This window comes from Temnothorax americanus, unplaced genomic scaffold (assembly GCF_048541705.1).
Source record: "Temnothorax americanus isolate GAGA-0224 unplaced genomic scaffold, ASM4854170v1 Scaffold8, whole genome shotgun sequence".
Classification (NCBI taxonomy): Eukaryota; Metazoa; Arthropoda; class Insecta; order Hymenoptera; family Formicidae; genus Temnothorax; species Temnothorax americanus.
Window position 1 is genome coordinate 792,330 of NW_027509802.1, and position 17,749 is coordinate 810,078.

Genomic DNA, 17,749 nt, shown 5'->3' on the forward strand with positions numbered 1-17,749 from the left:
TAATGCATTAATGCATATTAATTTAATGCAAAGTATTTTCAGATTGCTTTTTTACACATACAATACCCGGTTTTACGTATACAGTATCATTTTAGTCGAAATTTTGAAATATTATTTTGTTATGATTGCGTCTCACCTGTATGGTTTCGGAATCTGGCCCGTTTCCGCGTGATTAGCGAGATTCGCCACGATATCCTCCAACATTTGACTTCTCGTCCGTTCCTGCATTCTCGCGAATTTCGGCGCGGAGTAACTCGCCCTTTCGCCATTCACGATTTTCGTTAATATCCATTCTCGGAACATCGGACCTGTTGCGCCCGAAAATCCAATTCAATAGATAAGTTCAACGTAAGGGAGATTTTAAATTGATATAATCTTGAGATAGCCAGCCAATTTAATCTTATCATTTACATTGCCATTATTATTTTTCTAATTAAAAGCTCGATAATTGTAGCGTAACGTCAAAGTGGAAATTAACAAAATAATATCAAATTTATTGAACTTTGTCGCAAACCATATATAGATTATAATGAGGATTATTATGCAAATTATGTAATTATATTGTCATTTAATGCATCTATAATGCCAATGATTAAATGTTAAATAAAATATTTGCTGTGGTAGAAAGAAAGAAAAATGTATAACTCTCTCTGTTTGATGTGATAATTTTTTATAAAAACAGTTTTAAATCGAATAAAATTAAATTCCCTCGGTCACGCTAAATTTTTTTATATGAAAATGTAATGATACCTTTTTCGAAGACACTTTGCTCCCATAGATACGGTTTGTAGGCCCCAACTTCATCTCTTGTAACTACGGACACCTCGTATCTCGTGATTTTCCGCTTTATCCGTGGACTCACTCGCACCAAGATAAATGTGTGCAAAAAGTGCGACTTGATGCAAGCTGGACTGAAGGTCGTGTTGTCGGCTTCCAAAAATACGACGCACACTATATCGTTGCCAATGTGCCTTTTTCTCTGAAGCTGCGCGAGCGAAGAGAGAGAGAAGGAAGAATTTTTCAATTAAATCCTCTTGGCGCGTTTTATCATTTAAAATTTTTCTATCGCGTTAAACGAAATAGTTCGATAAAACTAAAATTGAGACAACAGTGCAAATAGATAGCTCACTTTTTGTGGATCGTGTTTCTCGTAAGGCAATAAGGTAGACACGTGGAACATTATCTCGATGCCCCTCCAATTGGTGTAGACAGAATATAGGCCCGTCAAATCGTGTACGGTGTCGAGACCACCTTTGTACTTGTCAAATCCCTTCAGCCTGATCTTGTCCCCGAGAATCTGCAGGAACTCCTCGAAGAGCAGCGAGTTGTCGTTGTTATCGAGTATCTCCTCCTCGGTGTACTGTTCTTCCTGGACATAAATCAGCCCCACCTTCAGCTCAGACTTGATAAAAACTTGATCGAGCTTCAGAAGTTCTTCGGGCGTATCTGGCAATTGGCCCAGGGTTAACGGCGGATTGATGTTCACCTCCTTGCCGAGACTACGTACCACTTCTTCTCGATTATACCTGCAAAAAATATATGTCTCATGTATCCTCGAAGAGATATTGATTGTAACATTCATTCAACTGACAATTTTAACTTGTTGAATGTATTTGACTGCCAGAATAAATTTCCAATGCAATTCTAGTACATACATGATTAACAACGTGTTTTACCACAACTTTCATTATTCTAGGAACATCTAAAATATTTATATTTGGTGTAATAATTTATTTAGTCTTATTAACGTGTGTAAATTAATTCTTTTAACAAAAAATATTCCTAAATACGAAATACTACATATACGCTAAAATAAAACATAATTTGGGGAATTACCGGTCGGCAAAGACGCAGCTGGCGGGGATAAGGCCGTGGACCGTGTAACTGATGGCTCTGACCAAAATCCTGAACTGGTCACGATTGTTGAGCGTCTCTTGTTTGATGCTGAGTATCACCGGCCCCAAATCCTCGTCGTTTGTAAAATAATTCCAATGCTCCGAGCCATAGAAATATTTCTCGTAGGTCTCCTGTTCGACGGAGGTGAGCTCGAAACCCTGATTCTTTTCCCATTGCTCCTCGATGGTGGTCTTCTTTCGAGGTGGATCGTCCGTGTCGCCTGTCTCATTTTCCGCTTCGAATAGGCAGGAGCTCTTATCCTGCCGCTTCAGCATCGACGGACGCTCCTCCACGCTTCGTCCATCTACCTGTTCGGGATCGGTACCCTCGTGTTCGCTCTCACTCTCGTCCCAGATCGTGTCTGACGTGATCTGTTGCCGCGAGCATTCGATCCAGTAGCCGGGTGTCGCTATCAGGTTGTGCGGGAACTCTTGACAGAACTCGTCTACGGGGAAATTTATTTTCAACTTACGTCTATTTCTAATTCCACTCATTATAGACTTTATTTTCTAGAATGAGCAGTGACGAGCAAATTAAATCTCTAGAAAAAATACAATTAGAGTAAATCGTTAGAACGAGTACAGGATTTCTATGTGATAAGCCGTACTTGCCGGAATTCTGTGAGCTATTTCGATTCTGCCTTCGAACAGTAGAAGTTTTGTAGATCAAGCGAGAAATCATTAAAGTGTGTAATATCATAGCGCAAAAGTTATTACATAGTCGTGGCACATCGTTGTACGTAAATGCAATAATCCTCAACGTTTTCATCATGAAGCGGACGTCGATTGGGCAATTTCGCTCAAAGCGAGATTAACGTTAATTAAACCCGTTCGACCAGCGCTCTTCTCAGCGAAGCAAATTGGTCGGCAATGGCGCCGATGATGTCTTTGTTCTCCGCGGATACGAAAAGAATTGGTCGGATCATCCTCGAGGCAAGACGAGGGTTTGTTTAGGAATTAGTGAAACGAAGAAAACGAGATGAGAGTAAGAGGTAAAGAAAGAAAGAGAGATGGACATCGAGAGGAGAAGATGGAGTAAATAATATCCAAAGACAAGCACTCTGCCTGAAAATAATTAGAAAGGAATCTGATCCAGCGAAATAGCGCCTCGAGAACAAATCGACCGTGAGGTAGTTATTATTTTTCAGACAGAGCGCTTATATTTTTGGATATTATTTGCTCTGTCCCCACCTCTCGATGTCCATCTCTCTCTCTCTCTCTCTCTCTCTCTTATTATTGTAGAACCCAGATGCGGAGATTTTCCTTCGCACTACAGCGCCGGACTCACATCCACTTAAGTACGTATCTCCGGTAATATGTTTCTTCTTGTCCGCCCCCGCGCGCTCTGTCGCCTCGTTTTATCAATCTTCGTCTTCCTCTCTGCCCGCTGCTCCTTCTCCCGGCTGTCGACGATACCGCAGTCGATTCACTGTAAGGTAGAACACCAAGCTGTTTGCAAACAGGGCTTGGTATTCGAACTTAGAGTGAGCCGCCCGCGGTGCCCTCCTCTTCTATGGCTCTACGGTTCCGTTGCTGCGAATCGACCTAATTGCCGAGCGCTTTGTTCGCACATAATGGCCATCCATATCTCACTGGCAACCCGAATTTCGACACGCCGCCGGTGGCTATGGTTTCCTCGACCTCCTTGAGGAAACCGTGAGATTTCTTCAGTTCCCGAAAGGGATTGTACGTCAAAGAAATAGATAAGATTTCTTAACGGATCAACATTTTAATACCGACTGATATGTGTATGACACGCGGGGTAAATAAATATATTGGTATTTTTATCGATCAAAATCCGACGTCTAATAATAATTTTTATAAATTTTACTTTGCCTTCGTGCCTTTGAAAACTGAATAACGGCACGTTCAAAAGCATAAAGACAAAGTGTATAAAATTCACCAAAATTATTATTAGACATAAGAATCTCACCCGATGACCGAACATATCAATATTTATTTATTTTAGGATGAATTGTTATAACGACGATAGAAATTTATGCGAACATTATTTCAATGATCGCTAATTAATACTTGAAGATTACATCAACGCTCGCAATTTAATTTGCTCTCAAATTATCCGATGCACGCGATGACCCAATGCATCGAATACAAACTGGAGAAACGCGACGGCCATTATTTCTTTTTTGACAATCGTAACTCTACCACATTTTTAGACTGTGAGACCTACACTCGACTATTCGAATCCGGCATGACAAAGTAACTTCGTACATATAATCATGCGTAATCTCAAGACAAGCGGAACCACCTGTAGCTTCATCTCATACATATGCACACTTCCAAAAGTCGGTGACACCGGGCTCGTTTGCGAAAACACGGCGCGACGATGAGAGAGAGAAAGAAAAAGAGAGAGAGAGAGAGAGAGAGAGAGAGAGAGAGAGAGAGAGAGAGAGAGAGAGAGAGAGAGAGAGAGAGAGGAGGAGGAGGAAATGACGGCCACCGGCAACGGTGACAGTACTTACCGGAGCACGCCTGAGGTGGCAGCGGGAAGATCAGGGTGGTCGAGGACTTTCTTCTCGCAACTGCACAGCCTAAACTTTGTGGTTTGAAGCTGCGCAACTGCTGCATGAAGTCCGAGCACTCCATCAGCGCCACGTCGGCAAAGTGCAGATCGCAAAGTATCTGGTTCTTGAATCTGAAATGCAGAACAATCCTTAGAGTCATTCGTTGAAAACGAGCGGTGCTTTCACGCGGCTGCTTCTCACCCAAGAATTGTAGAAAGGCATCTCTAAAACCGCGTTTACAGCATCAAAGTGAACATCAGCTAATGGCAATGAATGACAATAGAATTGTTTTCTTGAAATTAATCGTAAAAATATGAACAAACGGATCTTATATCGAGCGAATATAATAATTGCGATATTTTCATTCGGTGGTGCGATAATATCTTCTTTTATCGTGTAATCTTAGTTGATTGAATTTGATCATGTCAATCGTGGAAACTACAAACGATCGAATCAATATTCGCAGTAAAAGCTAAACGTACTTATAAAGAAAGAAATAATTGAGTGGTCGGATCTGATTATGTTAGACGACAAAAAACCTCTTCGATTGATGCATTTCATTTCATTTCAACGTGATAAAGCTCGCGAACTGAAACGAGTCTTATCACGGATGAAAACAATCAAGAGGAACGAAGTTTCGCGAGAGTTGAGATCGCTCGATAAAACGTGAATCCGTTCTGGCGTCCCGACGGCGCGGCGGCTGTTATTGGAACACGTCGCTCCCTTATCTCCTTTATCGTTCACTTTTATCGCATGGATTTACGCGATACCAATTAAAATCATGGATCACGCCGAAATTCGCTATAATAGAAATCGTGATGATCCCTAAAAGACCACGTTTGATCTCTTTGCAATTTATTTATTTTCCGCGATATATCATTAAATTTCGAAAAATATTACTCTTTATTATCAAAAATATATAATTATTTGTCTCAAAATTATAATATTTATAAATTTAAATTAATATTATAGCAATAGATATTTCTTCCTTTACACTTTGCATACAATTTACAAACGGGCCAAAATATCGATTTACTTCTGAAAAATTTCAATTTATATATATCATATAGTATCACACTTGCAACTAAATTTCTCAATGTACTCTTATACTCGTTAACAGTCTCGTTAATACTCGTCGATATTTTGCGAGTTGTGTTCGATAATGACGACTGCCACGGACACAAATCATAGAAAATATTATTTCCTATAGGCTTCACATGACGTTTCTATTTATATTTCCCGTGCGGTGTCAGGCGGCGGCCTCATAATAGTGACGCATTAGCGACTTGCGTAAAGGTTGTAGAACGACCGGTAATCGCATAACGTTATACATTAAAATGTCCGTTCCAATTCCGGTTTGCATCTGACAGGATTCCGCGCGTTATTTCCACGGCCTGCCTGCCGATCCGCGCGACGGAATAATAAAAATATTTTTCGATAATCCCTCGCGCTCTCGGCGGAGAAAGCTCGTCGAGGGATGACATTATGACGCACTGTGACGCGGGGTTTTCAACGCGCGGCATTGCAGCCCGGCGATAACGCCCGTCGTAACGTTCGTTTTGAATTCGCAAATGGGCTTCTGAATCGGCCGGTCCGATATGGAAGGATATCGTTCGTCCTTTTATCCGCGGGAAGGCCACGTTAAAATCGCCGATTCAACTCCACGTCGCACGTGACTCGCGATGAGATGGCTTTCCGATCGACCGAGCCTCGCCCCGATGATTCCCCCGTATGTGTGACGTAAACGTTCTCGAATGGGAAACGCGATATCGATAGCCGGGCATTCATTTCGAGACACCGAATCTCATCGGCCATGTAAATTCGATCGGATGCACGAGCGTGCGAAAGTGCGACATTCTCGCGCGGAGGCGGCATTTGCGACCGGCCGGAACATCAGAGCGCTCGCGTGACTTTCTAACAAAACCGAGATGATTTTCCGTGAGAAGCGTGTCGCAATTTCGTGGAATTTCAGCCGCGTCCAATCAGATTAATCGGGGATCGAATTTGCCGGCGGCCGAACGCTTGATTTCGCGCTTCGTCTTTCGATTGTCCCCGTGTCCCGTCATGTTTATCGGACGCGGGATTTCTACGTTCGTCGAGAAAGTGGTATAAAAGTCGAACGGCGACGTGATGTATTGGCGGCGAAAAAAGCGCGCCTTCCTCTGTCGCGATCTATTGACGTCTTTCTCACCCTGGCGAACAAAGTGTTAAATCGCGAATGGAATCTCTGTTTGTACGGCGATGCGTTACACAAAAGCGCGCAGCTGCGCGACTGACTCCTCGACTGACTGACAGTGACTGAGTTTCTCGCGCTATACATCAAAGGACACGCACGTGTTACTCGTTCTCGTATACCTTTATTTCATCTGCGGATTACTGCGCAGATTGGTGACACAGAATTATGCAACACATATTCAAAAGATGAAAGAAATTATTATGTATTGTATACTTTTCACTCCAAAAAATAGATCAAGTTACATTTATTTATCGATTATATTATTTTAGGCGTCCGTGAAATACGACATCCATCTCATCATGTCTTGAGTATTCGCTGCTCAATCTCCAAGACTGAAATATCTTGAGAATTCAGCATCATGGGACCGCGCGTTCATGCCAGGGGGATCTCGTTTCATAAGCGTCGGCTTGGTTTTTAAAATATGAAAAAGGAGTCGAGAGTATAATAGCATCGAGAGCAAATAGCATGAATATAATCCTGTTGAATGCCGTATATAGTTATTTACGTTCCCCTTCCGGCAAACAGTGTTAAATTGTAAATAAAAATTATTCTCGCGCGCAACATTTCGCGTTGCCAATATTGTAGTTATCAACAATAAAACTTGACGCGCTTGACTGTATGATTTACCGTTATCCAAAATAATAGCGCTCTCAGACATACAAAATGTAAAGCGTATTCGCTCGTCGGACGCGGCTCCATTTTGCACGCGGCTGAATGCAGATTGCGTGAAATCAGGTCGGGGGTAATAAAAAATAATAAATCGACGAGCGAAATAATAAATGATAACCCGGATGATGCAATCGCAAATTGTGACTAAGCATTTTTCTGGCAATTTCCGGGGGCATGCATTACCTTTCTGATGCACACCGCGAACCGCGAGGCGATATAAAATCATAGAATTTCATGCACATACTATAAGCAATGCAAAATCGAAACCTTTCAATAACCGGAGTGTCCAAGAAAAAGTGTATCTGAAGATTTTTACGAGATTAGCATTTCTCGTAAACGATTGGGTTAACAGGCGAAATCATTACAATCACGTGAGCAGTTTCGAATGGGAGTGCAATAAAACGAGTATGATAATAAAAGGATAAGGAGGCGTGCTCCCACGCTAATGAGCCGCGGCTTACGACAACACTGATTAAGGACAATATCCGTTTTACGAGTTTGCCGAAAGCGTAAACCGTACCGAGAGAGAGAAACGCGATTCTATCTTACTCACCGTCTCGCCCGCTTTTGATTGGGTCCCGTGAGATTCAGGCCGCAGCTGTTACATTTTAGGCACTCCTCGTGGTAGTGGTTGTTGTCGTACAACGGCGACGGTTCTTGAAACAATAAGCCAAGAGATAGAGTTCCGTCTTCAAAAGGTGTCGCGTATTATGTGGGAAATGCTTGCAGCGAATAGATGTCAAAACAAGAAAGAAAATCCATAAAGTTTTCAGAAAAATTTTATCATAATTGAACGCAGATTCTGCAATGCGGAAGCAATTCCAAAATCTTATCTTTCTCGCCGGAGCCATGTTCGCGAAACAAGAAATAAAATTATGTGCCAATGTTATTTCAAATATAATATGTGACCGAACTATCCTCCTCAAATATATACAATTCCACGTGTTACATGGGTTTTTAGAAAATCTCTGGCTATCCACAAAACAGAGAATAAAAATCAATACAGAACTAAAAATTACGAAAAAGTGGCGCTTGATTCTTTATTGCACAACTGCATCCAATTAATAAAGTATCTCTTATAATAATAGATACTCCGAATGTGCGCCCTGTATTCGGTAAACAATTCTGGGGGTCACAATTTATGCTAGGTTTCGTGAGGGAACTGCAAACATCCAACGTAAATAAATCATTTGTGCAGTAATTAAAAAGAATAAACGTTTCTCTTTATGTTCGCGCGGATTTTTTGCTCGTTTTCGCATCCTTCATTCAATAAGCATCTCTCACGCGCGCGTCGCGCGCGTAATACCCTCTTTCTCATTATCGCGCCATTAAAACCACCCGGCTGTTCGAGAGAACTTGCGCATCATCCCGTTCCATTTACACTATTTTTCTACCTCCGTGTTTCCCGACACCCTGCCCTCCCCCTCTCGTTCTCGTGTCCTTACTTAACTATACCCGTTCCGCGAGGTCGTGTCGAGCTAAGCTGGGGTGTGGTCGGCGCTCTCTCGTGACACCGCACACCACCATGGCACGGCACGGGACGGCACGGCACACCGGAGGCCGTAAAGAATTCCAGCGCATGCCAGGCATGGAATTTTGATATCGAGAGGAAAACGGGCGTCACGGCGCCACGCCGGTCTCGCCAGGAAGCAGGACGACGCGACGTGGCGTTCGTGACCGCCGCGATATGTACTAATTGCACGCATGCACGCATGCACATCCGTCAATGAGAGGCTCTCCTCTCTCACACATATGCGTACTCCATTTCGTGACTACAGAATTAATGGAGTTGTTCCAAGTTAGAAATATTTAATGAACGTGATTCCCATTCTTAGTTCTGTATTTAGCAAAGCATAAGGATCTTAAGACGGTACGTAATAAAAAGGAAATATGTTGAAATATAGAGGAGACGTAATAATAAAAAATCTAAAAAATTCCTTTTTTCCTTTAATTCATTAACTTAAAATAAATTTTTTGCAAAACAAAAAATATTTATAATATGTAATTAGAAAATAATTTATGAATGTTAATTTATAAAACCAGATGCAGAATGATGCATTTTTCGGAGGAAAGTCGCGATATGAATATTCGTGTAATGTTTGTTATATATTTGTAATATTAAAAGTTGTTCGAAAAGATTATTCGTACGCTTTACAATCGCTCAGATCAAGTCAAAGGTTACAGCAGAAAGTCAGGGAACGCTCTAGACGTGACAAGTGTAACAACACTCCTTCCCGCATATATACGAAGCATATTATAGATTATGCCGATTTGTCTCGTTGTTTAACTTGAGTTGTTGTTAGAAAGTTAGGTATATACAATGTAATTATTATTATGTTTTAACAATGACGGCGTATATCTTGAATAGAAATGGCGAACTCGTACTCGATAATTGAAATTTGATGAGTTAAAATTGTAATGGCTTCATCACATACACACGCGCGCGCACACACACACACACACACAAAAGATGTTTGTTTTAAATTAAACGAGAAATTCATATGTATTAAAAATCATATTTAATGTAATTTTAATTGGTGCAGCATTTTGCATAATTCAAATTGTAATATTAATATGATATAATAATATTCTATACAAATAACATGTTATAGAATAGAATAGAATAGAATAAAATATATTGCTATTTCGCAAGTAAATATAATTACGGTATTGTAACGTTATTTTCATTGGCAAGTATATTTTTAGTTTACGACGGTCTGACAATTTTATAGTTTAACATTTTATTTTTTTGAATAATTTTTCAATTAAAATAATACAAGAAAAAGTATATGTATAAACTCTAAGTATGTACAAGTTTTATAAAATGTTTTCAGCAAAATAAGTTTACAAAATCGACTTTACCAAACGACATCATTTCGAACGTATTCCGAAAAGAGAATCGTATCGAATAAGTTATTAATATTTACGTGCTGTATCAAGAAAAGTTTAGGAGGCGCCGATGAATTTGAAATATAAAGTAGCTATACATCGCGACAATCTCGTTACAAGTTTTCACGGACCGCAATATATTCCGTGCAAAATATCCAGATGACGAACGAAATTATTCGTGGCGCAACTGTAGCACGTGATATTGCTTCACCCAACGCATTATATTCTTTCTACCCTCGATTTACGCCATCCAATATACTTTACGTGCGAGCTTCATGTACTTTAAGCTTCTCCCTTTCTCTATTCTAATGTATTTTAGAAATCAAAATAAATTCCGTGCTTCGCAAAAATCCTTTTTTATCGTAAATAAAATTTAACGCGACGCTATCAATCATCGCGTATCGCGTATTAAACGTAAAACATAAAATTTTCAACACCTTTTTTGGCGTCCTAATATCACTGAAAAGTACTTCGTATCACGCATGATTTTTGGCGAAAGCAAAAATTGAAAATTTGGTGGGATAAAACGGATAGAATAAATTCGCAAGAAAAAAAACATGAAGCAAAAACGCTCGCATCGTAACGCGAATCGACGAAATGAAATTGCATAAGGCCGCAAACGAAACTGCGAGAAATGTCGATTAACCCGCAGTTTGTATGTGCAGATGATACATGTATATGTCAACACACCCCCGTCGCGGTAACGTGATGTGTACATATTTCTTCAGGTTTCGTTTTTTTATATCTCGAAACACGGCGCGATGCAAATCTCGTCTGAAATATGCAGGAGCCAGGTCAAATTCTAACGAGCGTCAACCACCGAGATAAAACATGCGCTTTACCTCGATCTCAAGCAAAGATTCGGAAAAAAGTAGGAGGTGACGAAGGAGTCTCCTACTATTCCACACGTGCCGCGACGGCCTTTTTAACTCTTCACCTACGACGATTATGCCACGTCCAAAGATAAAAAACCGTGTTCTTATTTGTACATCATTACGCGACAAAATAGAGTGTCAGGAAAATGTCAAGTAATATGAGACGTGTAATCAACATTTTACAGAAAAAAAAACCTTGCAATATCTCCGCGCCTCTAGGTAATTTCAATCGCAATACTGACAAGGTACGTTCGAAAGTTGGACAAAGTAAAAAACAATGATGATGTTAGAGGCGCGAATGAAATAGAGGACTTCAGTGTATTGCACCGGAAGTGTTTGAAAGTATTACTTTGGAGTTGCGTGTTTGTTATTCCAGGCAGGTTTTAGTAACGAGGGAAAGTATAATAGCGTGCACGTACGAACGCGGTGATATTGACGCAGCCTTTATCAGTACTTTAACACGTTAACGGCGGACTCGATTTACCAGGGGTCGGAGCTTCAAATTTTCGGATTCGTTCCATTCAATGAAAGGCCCTAGCTTTTAGATAGAGCGTGTTTCATTTCTATTTAGTTTTTTTTTCCAAATTACACTTAAAAATAAACAGAATAAAAAAAAGAATTTCAGTAACTTTTACTCCTGCATTAAACATTTTAATCTCATTTAATTCCGTAGCTCTTGTTACTCATGATAATAGGTAATTGCAACAATACATTTTTCTCTGCATAAAAATGAAGACACGCGCGGGAAAGCAAATAAGGATACCTTGGGAATCTAATCTGATTTATACAATTAACGTAAATACATTTTGCAACATAAAGAAGGTAGCCCGATTTCAAAGAAATTAGCAAAGATTGACGATCACATGGTTCTGCAATTAAAAATGAAACTTTACGATTTTTTTTAGGAAACATTTACTGTACGTTAGATAGAATTTTTATCATAATTCCTCATCTTAATTCCTTTTTATGATGGACGTCGTCGCGACAATCTTCCGTGTTATCTCACGACTACCAATGGAACTAGCGTTATATAGATTGTATCTCTCTCGCCACTCCTAATTAATTAATTCCACGTTGTCGTCCCGTTACTCCCGTTTCTACCGACAAATGCAATTTCGCGCGCATACAATGCCCTTCGTAAAGCATCCACCGCAAATAAAATTTGCGAGCTTTATTCCCAAGAAAGAAAATAAAAGCATGAGCGTGTGTAATATCACTATCACGGCCGCACGCTGTCGCTCGCGTTGTCTCGATAACTTTTATTGACGCTTTGACCCTCGTCTTTACCACGCGCTCAGATCAGGTGGTTTATCCGTCGTCGTTAGTTTACAGCGTCTGAGTTCAGTCGCGGTTAATGATAAAATAAAACTCGTCACATCCAAAGCGACAAGAAAGCCGGATCCGAAGCAAACTCCGAGAGCGAGTTACGTCGCTTAATTCGCATGTAAAACGCAATTACACGCACGTGCCGAGTGCGTAATGCAATTGTATCTGATAGTTCCAGAAGATGACGCCTTTAGGCAACGACGTTCGCAGTAAAAACCGGAAAAAGATGTTAAAGCGAGATGCTTTTTCAGCGTTACCTATAACATTAATTTTATTATTAAATATTATTATATCTATCACATTAAAACGAGAGAAAAACCTCGCGGTAAAACTGAAGGTAGAATTAATTATTAGATAATTATTCCAGGCAATTTGTGCTCGTCGTTCCTATGTTATCATGCACGTATATATTCGACATTTTAATAATAGCATGTAAACGCATAATTAATGAGAGCTATATATGTAACCGCAGTTAACCAACTTTAACCTTTACCAACTCAGGAAATTCAATTAAAATCGGATACACACAATGTATCAGATTTCTTGCGCGTTTCTTTTTACTTGCAGATTATGTGTATTCAATTAGGAGTCAATTATTACCTGATAAAAACGTCGAGGCATTAATATGTCTTGTGTTCTATAAGCGATTGAAATTTCGACGAACTACGTGAGGAACCTGACACATATTTTGCGTATTTTATTTTGTTTTATACGTAAGTAAATATATGTGTACGCTATAAAAATGTTTTTTTCAATATTTTTAACTTGAGATGTTTTCAGATTATTTTTCAGAACAGATATAAAATAGCACGTGCAAACTGTAATAAAATTGGAATCAAAAAGGTGGAGATTGGTGAGATATGATATTAATTTAGGGGCAGTACAGCGCAAACTTTCAGACAATATAAACCAAATTTCCCCGATTATATAAGTCCGAACCACATGGCGGCACAATATTGACATCGGATCATTTATAGAGTTTTCCAATATAGAAACGAGGATGGAAACTCGTTACGTATGGTATTAGGCGCATTGAGTGCGATTAAGCTGAGTTTATACGGTACATTCTCACAATGACCATTTGATATAAATCATTAGAAATAAACGGAAAATAAACCTTAAACTTAACGTTTCTGCAATAGTTATTTGTGCAACAAGTGCTGTAAGATGAAAATTCCCGGGTGCGGCGTTGACGCACGAGCCGAAGGCGATTCCCGCACCCGAGAATTTTCATCTTTACACACGACTTGCACACCCTAATTTATGTTGCACGCGTAGCGTGCGCAATGGGCCACTTTCCATGCACGTGTTACATAAAAATAATTTTCTGTACTAAGGGATGAAATCCTCGTGGAAAATAATTATTATTAGCTTAGCGAAGCAAAAATTCGGGAAATCCTTATAATCAGATGACTTAAATATGCGCACATATGTTATAAAAATTTCGAAATTAATTTTAACAGATAATTCTCCACAGGTATATAGAATTGATTCTCTCTAAAAAGACGCCAATAACTTTTGAATTACAAATCATCGAAAACAAAGGGCTCAGGATGAACTTGAGCTTGCCGATAGTTCACTTCCGATTCATTCACTTGGGACGATTTACCCGGGAGGTTCGCCAAGAGCGAACCGCGTAAATTCGGCTTTAGCAATGAACGCGGTCTTGTCGTTGGGAATTGATGACCGGAGAGCGCGACCTCGGCTGGTCGCTCGGCAGAATTGATCGAAACCAATGAAATTCCCGAGAGTTCTCCCGGCGACGATTACCAACGGTCGCCTTCGATGGAAATAATAATTACATCTCGCACAATTATTACACTTGGAATTCTTCCGCGGTTCGCGCGTCGCGGATGAAAGAATTAGACCGCTCGTGAATCCACGTTCTTTTTTTGCCTTTTTCTCTCTTTCGCACTATATTCTTCCAAACTAATAAATCTGCACAGATCTATCCGTACTTCGAGAATAGCCCGTGCACCAGGAAAAAGCTTCGTGCAGGTTTACGACCATATAAAATTTTAGATTCCAAAATTGGAATTTTAGAAATGGCAACTTTTCCAGGGAGAGAATTTTTATGTGCTTCATGAAATCACAATGAGGAAATTTTATTCTCAGTGTCGTACATCATGTGTCAGTTTGCCAATTAATCTGTGCATGGATTTGCACGGTTGAATAAATTGCGGAGAGAGAGAGAGAGAGAGAGAGAGAGAGAGAGAGAGAGAGAGAGAGAGAGTGGGCAAGCCTTAATCACAATACACGCGGTTGCGAACAAAATGACGATTATTTACAGCCGTATATGCCAATCGGAATTCCTTTTTAATTCGCGAGCACGCCGCGCCCTTTCCGTCAATACGATTAAACGAATAATTGATTTGTAATTACCGCGAGCAGTTCAAGGCGGATTAGAGCGCAAATGAATCCTTAATAAACGCACATGCGGGAGAAAGCCCGAGCAACGGCCGAGATTGATCGACACGTGATTGATACCGAGATGAAATTTACGGCCACCAATCATCAACACCCCAAGCGTCTTCTCGAGCATATCGATTTGTTGCTCGATTCGTTATTATCCTTTAATCTCGATCCTAGACTCGATGACGCACCTTCATACAGTCAACACATTTCGCGGCGGTCCTTTATTTGTGTTATTAATAAGAGAATACGGCAACACAAAATTATCAGCTATAACCATCAATTAATTATTTGTACGTATAATATTCGGGAGATAATGTAACCATTATGCGGAAACAATAAAGCACAACATGAATTATTAACAATGGATACGAACCTTGTTTGCGATAGCTATAATAATTTTCAACGTTGAGTGACCGGAATATTAGATTATATATTATTAGAATATCGCCCACACATAGCCGAAGCCGATATATACACATATATATATATATATATATATATATATATATATATATAATACTCTTTCAAGTGATAAATGTCCTCCGCATTACAAACTTCGTTTTCTACAGATTTATGATAGGGAATTTTCACTGAGACACAGATTACTCGGATATCAATAATGCGACATCACAAAAGAGATTGCTTCTTATCCTCATTATTATCATTTTATCGACACATCGCGTATCGACAGAAATTTATTAGCTTCATTGTTAACGCGCGTTTGCCAATGAAAGCATTCTTCATAGCTGAAAAATGGGTAAAGGACGATTGGGAGAATTTTCGAGATTGACGTAAAATAAGCTCGGAAATTTTTCCACGACGTCGCGTCGGCTACGGCCGATTTAATATGTATTTCTCGATTAAGGACCCATTAGATCGCGTTACACGGTGAACGAGCGAGGAATATAATACGATCAGGCCGTTCCATTGAATTTCAACATTCGAGGCGCATGGTAATTTCCCGCACTTCGTCCGTTGTCACCTTCCCTTTCGTCGCTTCAATCTCGTGAGACGTGAAACAATTGTGTTCCATTTCACGTTTACAAGCGGTCGACGCGATCCGCTATCCGAAAGGCTTTTTTTTCATTTAGCTCTACGGCGAAACGGTAAGGTATTCCTATCCGTTCCGCAAAGATAATCCCAGGGGAGCGATATAAGAATACGAAAGAGCAACAGCTACGGTATTTCAATGATAAAAACATAAAAAACATCGTCTGAAATTAAATATATAAATGTACAATTGAAAAAATTTAACGTATAAAATCACGGAAATATTCGCGGTCAGACAATCTCGAATAAATTAAGTAATTAATACGGCCAAGTGTATTATTGAAAACAGAATGCGGCTTAAGAATGTCTTATTAAAATTCTAGTACTGTGTATTTTTTGTCTTAGCATAATCTTGAATAAAGAAATTTGAATAAAGAATAAAGAAAAAAACCTTAGAATTATGAGATAACGAGCGGACGAACGTTTAAGAATTAATTTTCAATTACTATTCTTAAAACCGAGGCGCCTAATTACCGTGGATTTTTCATTGTCACATTGCACAAATAACCTTGTTTATGTTTTAATAAAGGAAGCTACTTACAATTAGTAACGGATATTCTTGCAACCCTTATCCTATCTTAAAAAATATCTGCCGCGGGAAAACAAATTTAACTCTATTGCTGAGAGTAAATGTCCTGCATGCATTTCCCGACAAGAAAAAGGTTGAGAATGGGATAAACTGAAGGACGAAGCGAAAGTACTCAACGTAAAAGTCAGGGCTCTCTCACCTTGTTTAACGGAAGCCCTCCTTTAACGGGAACGCGAAAACACACGAGAGCAATTTCGAAATGGACGCAGAGTCGCGCGACGAAGAGACCATCAGGCCGATCTGGAAAATTACATTTGCCAGTGGCGCACAAATTACGAACAATTTGTTCATAGTCCCTCTGCCACCTTTCCCTGGCCGTGTTGGCTTGAAATGTGCATCCACTAAATTATTACGCGAGCGCTGGACGAGTCTCGAAGATAAGGAAAACATAATTAAGAGCGCATTGCGGTAAAATAAAAAGCTTACCACAAAGCTGAAAGTTAACGAGGTGTTGCGCAGAAAGAAGATAACGAAAAATGTAATAAGCCGCAGATCTCTCTCGATGAACATCGCGCAGCGCGGCGCACGTAATGAGTTCTAATTGCTGCTCCGGTCGGTAGAAGTACGTCAAAGTGAAATACTAAAGAGTTGTATTTTTTGTAGATAGAAAAAATTACGGCACAACAAGCAAATCAAATATAATTTATTTTTTGCGAATTGTTTTATATAGTAACCGATGAATATTTTTTGCAGTTGAAATATTTTGATGTTATACCTGCACGCACGGGTCGGTTAATTCAGAATTATTGGAAATGTTCCAGGTGGACACACGAAGTTAATTCAGGAACATGGGTCGGTGGTAACTCTATTACAATTCGCGTGTTTCTGCGTATTCGATAATTGTCTCTAATTAAATCGTCGATGGGTTCGATTGGTTCATTTAAAAGTACGCACTTACTACGCATATATACATAGGCGTATAAACGCATTAACATACATACTTAATGTTACCCGCACGAGAAAGGAAACGATTGCGTTCGATGTAGTCACGCGTTCATCATTGATGAAATATTCAACATTTCGTAAATTAAATTGTTACAAATTGTTTCTACGTCGACGACCGAGGAGCAAAATTTACAAAAATGATTTATTCCCCATAGCTCCTACGCAAATCTGTTCGTACGATGGAAAATCACACGTTTAAATGATTAATCGGCCGTGATTGTGATAATCAAATTAATGAAAATCCCGCGTTAATGAGCAAAAATAAAAAACCGCCCCCGGATCAATCAGCGAATGGGAAACCCGTTTGATTTACGAGAACGAATAATCAACGTTTT

General features: G+C 39.7%; 1 protein-coding gene across 1 annotated transcript in view; it reads right to left on the minus strand.

Annotated features, from left to right (window-relative positions):
• Window positions 1-17,749, minus strand: part of Rsh (Rap GTPase activating protein radish) — a 127,101-nt gene that overhangs the window by 10,591 nt on the left and 98,761 nt on the right. The window contains 6 exon segments of the mRNA XM_077424079.1: window positions 137-308; window positions 751-985; window positions 1,130-1,526; window positions 1,837-2,341; window positions 4,379-4,551; window positions 7,879-7,981. Of these exon segments, the coding sequence (XP_077280205.1) occupies window positions 137-308; window positions 751-985; window positions 1,130-1,526; window positions 1,837-2,341; window positions 4,379-4,551; window positions 7,879-7,981 (1,585 nt within the window).